Below are 8,708 nucleotides of genomic sequence, written 5' to 3'. Positions count from 1 at the left end.
CTGATGGTGTGGTTACATGATTCAAAGATATGTGGTTGTATGTATGTGATCATGGGGAGGCCATCAGCTGTTCCCACATCCTCCCAGCAGCAGAGTTTATACTGTGGAAGGAGACAGGTAGGACAGCTCTGCACCCATTGTTTGTACTGCAGATCCCCAGCACCTACACTGTACAGCAGACAAGCTTTTGCTTACATATCTCCCCACAATGACTGTGCTGGGACACATTTATAACAAGAATAGGGGTCACATCTACGTGCGGTGCTTGGCTATTCCCATCAGTCTCATGGAAGTGAATGTAAGAATTGGCTGAACTTGTGAATTACCTCTCTATTCCCCCTCCCCCCCAGTGGCCCCTGTTCTGATGTGATCGGACCCCCAGTGCTTATACATTTATCAGTTATTCTATGTTCATCTTATAATGTATATAAAATGTTACCAGACAAAACTCTCCAGACACATCTCAGGGGGAAAAAAAACCCAAACTTTATTTTGTTACCCCTCGAAACTTGAGAGGGCGCATAGATAGGCCAAACCCCCTGACGGCGGGAGAGTTAGGATCAGTGCAAGCGGCTGCACATCACAGCCAACCAGAAGTCCTCATGTTACCGTCTCCACAGTCGTCCACTCTCAACTTCCCCTTTAAGGCACCTGCGGGGGAGGAAGCTTAAATGGTTTGGCCAAGACCTAGATGCACCCTGAGGCCCCTCTCCTGCAGCGGTCAGGCCATGCTGGGGGTAGTAGTTGTGCAACGGTCAGCTGACCACAGGCTGCGGATCACTCCCTACAGCCATAGGGAACCGTCTGATCCAAGTCCATGTATAGAATTCAGTATCTCGCCACGGATTGGCCCACACGCCGCTACTACAGAGATGGTAGGATCAGACAGACGCTGTTCTCTGCATAGTACGTACCTGACCGAGAGCGCCCCCACATGAACAGTATCATCTACAACAGCTTTAGCTTTGGAATTAAACAATGTGCAATAAGTCTCTTTTTATTAATAGTATTACACAAAACTGATAAATATTCTGGCAGACGTGCGGATAAGTTACGAGGGGGGGTCCCAGCCCGGCGCAGCGTCTCCTGCCCCGGACCGCCAGCATCACGTGTGGATCAGGGCGCCAATCCCTCCCCCTATACAAAACCGGAGCGGCAGCCTGCACCTCGGGATTACAGTGTTACTATAGAGAGAAAACCTGTGAAACGCCTCGGAAAGAACAGCATGGACGGGACAGTGAACGTGAGCGAAAGAGCAGACAACGCACCTCCTCCAAATCAGGCGAATGGAGTTAAATTTAGCCTAAAACAAACATACAAAAATTACAAATACTGTCGTCTCCTTCAAACAAACCTGGACCTAGAAAGCTAAAAAAAGACGCAAACGTCCCGATATTCAAGTATTTCAGGATTCCTGCACCTTTAACAGGCTGGGTACTGATGTCTGTGAACAAGGAAACCCAGTGCCAAAAACAAAAACCTTAAAAAGAAAGGGGCGAGGCCGGGAGACCAGAGTTTAGAGGAGCTGCCCCCGCGGCCCGCGCCCCCAGGTCACGACATTGACTGGAATGTGATGCAAAGGAATCCGGATCCTTGGAGATCGATGTGGGACTACAGTACAGAATGAGGACAGGCAGGAGGGAAGGTCCTGGAAGGAGCCGGAGGCGCTCGATGCTGGACGTAGGGAGTCAGACACTCGCTTCATACAAACAGTCTCTTTAGGCACTTAATTTTTTTTTTTTTGGCTGGTGGAAGCCCCCAGGGGGAAGTCGGAAGCCAGTTTGGCAGCTCGTCCTGGCCATCACACCGCTGGCTAAAATAATAATTAACAAAAAAAAAAAAATTGATGACATCATCTTCCCACATTTCCACCTGGGACAGGTCTCGGGAGAATTTCGGACGTCGGTCGGGTGGAGGTTTTAGTTTTCCTTGGCTTTGCCGTTTTTGGCTTTGCCGTTCTGGTGTACGGCTCCGTTGGAGGCGATGCTGGACTTGGGGAGACGGCGTCCTTTAGTGTAGGCCTGGTACCAGAAGTTAGAGAAGAGGACGAAGAAGACGGTGCCGTAGATCCAGATGAGGTGGATGAAGATTGGGTACTGGTAGTCGCAGGAGGACATGAAGTAATACTGAGTAATGTGGATGGAGACCAAGACAAACTGGATCTGAAGAGGAAGAAAACAGAGAGGGATGAGAGAACCTGAGGTGCACACATGATGTGCCATGAGCTCATGTTGTAGCCACCCTCACCAGCTGAATGGCAGTCATGTGCTTCTTCCACCATAGATACTTCTGGAAGCGCGGCCCGGCAGCAGACAGCCCGTAGTAGAAGTACATGATGACGTGGACCAGGGAGTTGATCATGGCGTGGAAGGATCCCATACCACCTGGAGAGACGGAGATCAGTCACAAGAACCGGAGACACGGACTCACAACATCAAGACGGACGTCTAGAGACCTCACCTGGACCAAACTTTACCCCCCACCACCAGCTCCAGGGCAGAACAGAGTGATGGAAGATGTGCAGGAATGTGATCTGACCGTTCTTCTTCCTCAGGACAAAGAAAACCTGCAGCAAAAGGACACGGGGCAGAAATTGAGAAATATGGAGCCAAGAACGATCTACACTGATGCGATATCCGTCAGGGCAGTGTCAGAGGTGGAACAAAATAACCAGGCCCAAAACATGGCTACACATTGTCAATAGGCAGTCAGCTACTCCACGTAACCCCCTGTACACACCTGCAAGCTTAATCCAGTCACCCCTGAGAACTCACACTACTGCTAAGTTATCTATAAATTCAGGGGAGCAAGAGAGGCGCTCGAGGGGAGGAGCGGTGCAAGAGAAAGAAAGCGGGGCCCGAGGGGAGGAGCGTCGCAAGAGAAAGAAAGCGGGGCCCGAGGGGAGGAGCGTCGCAAGAGAAAGAAAGCGGGGCCCGAGGGGAGGAGCGTCGCAAGAGAAAGAAAGCGGCGCCCGAGGGGAGGAGCGTCGCAAGAGAAAGAAAGCGGGGCCCGAGGGGAGGAGCGTCGCAAGAGAAAGAAAGCGGCGCCCGAGGGGAGGAGCGGTGCAAGAGAAAGAAAGCGGGGCCCGAGGGGAGGAGCGTCGCAAGAGAAAGAAAGAAAGCGGGGCCCGAGGGGAGGAGCGTCGCAAGAGAAAGAAAGAAAGCGGGGCCCGAGGGGAGGAGCGTCGCAAGAGAGAGAAAGCGGCACCCGAGGGAAGGAGCGTCGCAAGAGAGAGAAAGCGGCACCCGAGGGGAGGAGCGGCGCAAGAGAGAGAAAGCGGCACCCGAGGGGAGGAGCGGCGCAAGAGAGAGAAAGCGGCACCCGAGGGGAGGAGCGGCGCAAGAGAGAGAAAGCGGCACCCGAGGGGAGGAGCGGCGCAAGAGAGAGAAAGCGGCACCCGAGGGGAGGAGCGGTGCAAGAGAAAGAAAGCGGGGCCCGAGGGGAGAAGCGTCGCAAGAGAAAGAAAGAAAGCGGGGCCCGAGGGGAGGAGCGTCGCAAGAGAGAGAAAGCGGCACCCGAGGGGAGGAGCGGCGCAAGAGAGAGAAAGCGGCACCCGAGGGGAGGAGCAGCGCAAGAGAAAGAAAGCGGCGCCCGAGGGAAGGAGCGTCGCAAGAAAGAGAAAGCGGCACCCGAGGGGAGGAGCGGCGCGAGAGAAAGCGGCACCCGAGGGGAGGAGCGGCGCAAGAGAGAGAAAGCGGCACCCGAGGGGAGGAGCGGCGCAAGAGAGAGAAAGCGGCACCCGAGGGGAGGAGCGGCGCAAGAGAGAGAAAGCGGCACCCGAGGGGAGGAGCGGTGCAAGAGAAAGAAAGCGGGGCCCGAGGGGAGAAGCGTCGCAAGAGAAAGAAAGAAAGCGGGGCCCGAGGGGAGGAGCGTCGCAAGAGAGAGAAAGCGGCACCCGAGGGGAGGAGCGGCGCAAGAGAGAGAAAGCGGCACCCGAGGGGAGGAGCAGCGCAAGAGAAAGAAAGCGGCGCCCGAGGGAAGGAGCGTCGCAAGAAAGAGAAAGCGGCACCCGAGGGGAGGAGCGGCGCGAGAGAAAGCGGCACCCGAGGGGAGGAGCGGCGCAAGAGAAAGAAAGCGGCGCCCGAGGGGAGGAGCGGCGCAAGAGAGAGAAAGCGGCACCCGAGGGGAGGAGCGGCGCAAGAGACAGAAAGCGGCGCCCGAGGGGAGGAGCGGCGCAAGAGAAAGAAAGCGGCGCCCGAGGGGAGGAGCGGTGCAAGAGAAAGAAAGCGGGGCCCGAGGGGAGGAGCGGTGCAAGAGAAAGAAAGCGGGGCCCGAGGGGAGGAGCGTCGCAAGAGAGAGAAAGCGGGGCCCGAGGGGAGGAGCGTCGCAAGAGAAAGAAAACGGGGCCCGAGGGGAGGAGCGTCGCAAGAGAGAGAGAGAGAGAGAGAGAGTGGTGCCCGAGAGGAGGCGCAGCGCAAGAGAGAGGTCAGATGGGACCTTGGGATCCACATTTAATGATCTGTGGATACATTTTATTACTGGCGATTGTCATCTTAAGGCACAACAACCTCTCTCAGCAGGGCCAGGAGCGTGTGGCAGCACTTACCGTATCCAGCAGCTCTATAAACTTGGAGAACAGGAAGAGCCACGCGACCTGGACCATCTACAAGAAGAGAAACAGAAGGTCATGTGATCAGAGTCGGTGCTGGATACATTGTATCAGCTGCAGTCATTGGCCCCTGAATTGAGAGCAGACGGAGCCCCAGGGGCTGGACAGGACATCACTCCCAACACCTACAAAGCTGCCCATACGATTATGGTCCTAGGGGTTCCCTGCATCGCGACAGAAGATCTACACATTCAGCGACAAATCTGGAAGAAAATCCCTGTCACACAGGCGGATTTACAGACTATTTTCTTGCAGATTTGGCAGTGAACTGTGCAGAGAATTTCACGTCTCTCATTTTTAGGAATCTACTGTGGATCTGCAGCAGAAGACAGATGTGCGATCTGCAGGGGTTACACAGAGACCATGGGTGGTTCGTCTCTGTCAGGTGTGGTGCTGTGTTTAGAAGAAAGCAGGCATGTTTATCAACCTCCGGACAATCCCTTTAAATTTGATGGATTTTCTCTCCTCCAAGTTACACTCCGGGTCCGGTTGATAGACATGAGGTGCCCTGTGTGACGTATTTTGGATCATGCTTTGCAGGAGATCCCCCCCCCTCCCCGCTGTAGCTGGAGATAACGGAGATAGCGCCCGGCATCTCCCTGTGTTTACAGAGTAAAGTTCAGCAGGTGGTACGGTCCCCGCAGCAGGTGGTACGGTCCCCGCAGCAGAGGAAGGGGGGTGTATTTGGGGTCACTATGGATTTTCGGTGCACACACCTGACAATGATTACAGTTGGCGTGGTGCCAGGCAGCGCACCGGGGACACACTCACCCTCAGAGCCATTGGCGAATCCGAGACGTCCACTGGGTCGCACCGCCAGGTGTATCCGGTCAGCCATCCCGACATGAGGAACTGCGCCAGAGAAAGAGATGAGTCAGTGCACAGGGACTGCAGCGTTATCGCTTTATGGTCGCTGTAAATGTTATCGGGGACTGATAGTGACCAGGCCTGCATGCTGTCACATCCGGCGCCACACACCGGACCAGGAATCTATTGTGCAATTCGGGCTCCAGTTTGTGACTTTTTAACGCTCTCAACTTTTTTAAAGGAGTTCCTTAGAAAGATGGGGCTTAAAATAGGGTGCGGTGCCACCCCATGGATATACAGATTTACTAATGTGAATATTATGAAGCTGCGTGAGCGCTGCAGCCTCTTTACCGCCTGTCAACAGCGCCACACATTGTATAGTGGCCGTGCTTGGTATTGCAGTTCAGCCCCATTCACTTGAATAGGACTGAGCTGCCCAGAGGCCACGTGACTGATGCGGCCAGGGCCGGGTGACAACCTGCGTTCCCATCCCACCAGACCCCACTCACCTCGTATACGATATAAGCAGACAGCCCGACCAGACTGAAATTGTAAATCACCATCAATGGCTTGAGGTCAAAGGGCTTGCGGTTGGCCATCAGCCTTGGCCCCAGGGACAGAACGAAGTAGACGTATCCCAGCAGGATGGCCCCGGGCAGGAACGGGGAGTGCATCAGGGGGTAATGTCCTATTCTGGGATCTGAGGATAGAGGATGCACAAAGGGTTAATCTTGCAGGGTATATCCGCACTGCGGGGACAGACGGGGTAATTACTGCCTCCCGATGATACTGATGGAGGAATAAGAGAAGAGCCATAATCAGCGCTGGCGGAGGATCATTACACGCACCCACGCGCTTCATGCCTCTCATTCTGTATCCAGGCGGCTGCATGCGATTTGCATCTCCTCGGATCACTTCCCTATAGTAACTTATCTGTGCGACATACAGCACGGAGCACGAGGAAAGCCGCGGCTGCTGCTCAATCTACTGATGTAAGGGCCGAGTCTGAGCCAACTGATCATCACCCAGCTTTCCCATAATGTGATATTACCAAGAAATGGCCAGCCTGATGCTGAAAGGGAACCTGTCAGCAGGTGTGACCTCCAAAGACTGTATAGTGTAGCCAATGTATATTGTAAGTAGCAGCAGGAGTGTAATATATGGATATATTTTCTAGGATTGTAGCGTCTCCAAGTGCTCTAGGGGCGTGTCCTCACACTGCTGTGCTCTAGGGGTGTGTCCTCACACTGCTGTGCTCTAAGCATTGAACTGTTCCAGAACTCCTCCCCTCTGTTCTAAGAAACTGCTGGAGTATTCATCCAGTAGCCAACTACAGCTTTTATGGGGGGAGGAACTGTGGAACATTACAATACAAATAGCACAGCAGTGTGAGGACACACCACCAGTGCACTTGGAGAAGCTACAATCCTGGAATATAAATCCATATATCACAGTCCTGCTGCTACTAACAGCATAGAAAAAGGTCAGATTACACATCTCTCCAGGGATAATACATAACTGGCTACAGAGAGCACAGCAGTGTGAGGGCACATCCCCATTACAATCCTGGAATATAAATCCATATATCACAGTCCTGCTGCTACTAACAATATACACAAAGGTCTGATTACACATCTCTCCAGGGACAATACATAACACTGGCTGCAGAGAGCACAGAGCACAGCAGTGTGAGGTCTGATTACACATCTCTCCAGGGACAATACCTAACACTGGCTGCAGAGAGCACAGAGCACAGCAGTGTGAGGTCTGATTGCACATCTCTTGAGGGACAATACATAACACTGGCTGCAGAGAGCACAGAGCACAGCAGTGTGAGGTCTGATTACACATCTCTCCAGGGACAATACCTAACATTGGCTGCGGAGACCACAGAGCACAGCAGTGTGAGGTCTGATTGCACATCTTTCCGGGGATAGTACGTTTAGTTTAAACATGGCTACAGTCTGCATGGTCACTGCTGACAGGTTCCCTTTTAATAGACCCCCCCCCCCCCCCAGCTCGATGGTGATGCTTGTACTGTACCTGCTCCCTTCATGAATTCTTCATAGCGCTGCCACCATCCTGAGAGCACCTCCATCTTTACAGCTGTTCACAACCTGAGGAGACAGAGGATTTGAGGCGAGTTGGAAGAGGCCATGGATAACAAATATCAGAAGAAGATTCCCACAGTCGCGGTGCCTGGATCTATGAGTAATGTCCCTGGTTTATCAGGGTGGATGACATAATTGAGGGTTGGTTACAATGTATCAGTGTAGAGAACACATCTCTCCTGCTCTGAGAATTTATTATTATGAAAAAATGTGCAAAAAAAAAAGACCCCTTCACATCCAAACCCAAATCTGTCATGCAGAATGACCCCTGAGGTCAGAGGTTATGGCTGGTTCTGTACTTTACCCTGCTGCTCTGCTCGTACAGATGGATCATAGATTCACATCTCAGAATTATTTAACAATTTTTAAACAAAATTTCTCCTCCTCATCAGGAGCGTCATGGCGCTGGTGACCTGGTACCCGCCACGCGTGAGGTGATGTGCCGCTGATCAGTGATAAGCGGCTGTCACATAGATGAGACAGAGCAGAGTAACACAGGCCGGCGAGATGACAATCATCCCCCGTGTGCAGCGACAAGGTCACGCAGGGACACGGGGAGGGCAGGACAGACTGATGCATCAGATCAGCCCCGTGTTCAAGAACTCTGCTTGCTTCATGGAAAGCTAAAGGCGTACATAGGTTATCCAGGAAAATACCTTAGATATGAACCTAAACTTTTGAGACAGATTCTTCCTTCATCCCCGACTACCACCACATCATCCTCCTCTATCACATCACTGTAGGGGGAGCTACCACTACCCAAACACCCATAGCCAAACTAGACCCCTGCAATGGTGGAATAGAAGGCATTGGACGCAACAGGAGCAGCCTAGAAGTTTTTGTCCGTCACCCCAACTATCCCAAGAAAATCCCTTTTAAAGGAAATCTACCATCCTGATAAACCACGGAACACTTACACATAGATCCAGGCACCGGGACTGCGGTAATAATCTTATATTTGTTATCCATGGCCTCCTTCCTTCTTAAATCAACTTTTAAAATTATGCTAATTAGCGGGAGGGTTTTGAGGGTGTTACCTCAGCCCCTCTGCGCTGTTGCTTCACAGGCTGTTACATTGTCTCCCCCACCCTCTACCTGCTATAATGTAACAGCCTGTGAAACTACAGCAGAGAGTGGTTTTGGTAACAAGCCCTAGAGCCCTACAGGCTCATTAGCATAAT

At 52.7% G+C, this 8,708-nt stretch overlaps 1 protein-coding gene across 3 annotated transcripts in view; it reads right to left on the bottom strand.

Moving 5' to 3' along the window:
- Nucleotides 1-463: 463 nt before the first annotated feature.
- The window catches only part of ELOVL1 (ELOVL fatty acid elongase 1), a 48,018-nt gene continuing 39,773 nt past the window's right edge, over nt 464-8,708 (bottom strand). For all 3 annotated transcript variants that reach the window (XM_072128450.1, XM_072128449.1, XM_072128451.1), the window contains exons 2-8: nt 7,460-7,533; nt 5,926-6,116; nt 5,381-5,461; nt 4,547-4,603; nt 2,461-2,566; nt 2,248-2,384; nt 464-2,162 (exon numbers count right to left, since the gene is read on the bottom strand). In XM_072128450.1, coding sequence (XP_071984551.1) covers nt 1,920-2,162; nt 2,248-2,384; nt 2,461-2,566; nt 4,547-4,603; nt 5,381-5,461; nt 5,926-6,116; nt 7,460-7,514 — 870 coding nt within the window. In that variant the 5' untranslated portion in view covers nt 7,515-7,533 and the 3' untranslated portion in view covers nt 464-1,919. The remainder of the gene's footprint in view (nt 2,163-2,247; nt 2,385-2,460; nt 2,567-4,546; nt 4,604-5,380; nt 5,462-5,925; nt 6,117-7,459; nt 7,534-8,708) is intronic.

Source organism: Engystomops pustulosus, chromosome 10 (assembly GCF_040894005.1).
Source record: "Engystomops pustulosus chromosome 10, aEngPut4.maternal, whole genome shotgun sequence".
Taxonomy (NCBI): domain Eukaryota; kingdom Metazoa; phylum Chordata; class Amphibia; order Anura; family Leptodactylidae; genus Engystomops; species Engystomops pustulosus.
The sequence above is the reverse complement of the archived record's forward strand: the minus strand, read 5'-3'. Positions and strand labels throughout refer to the sequence as shown.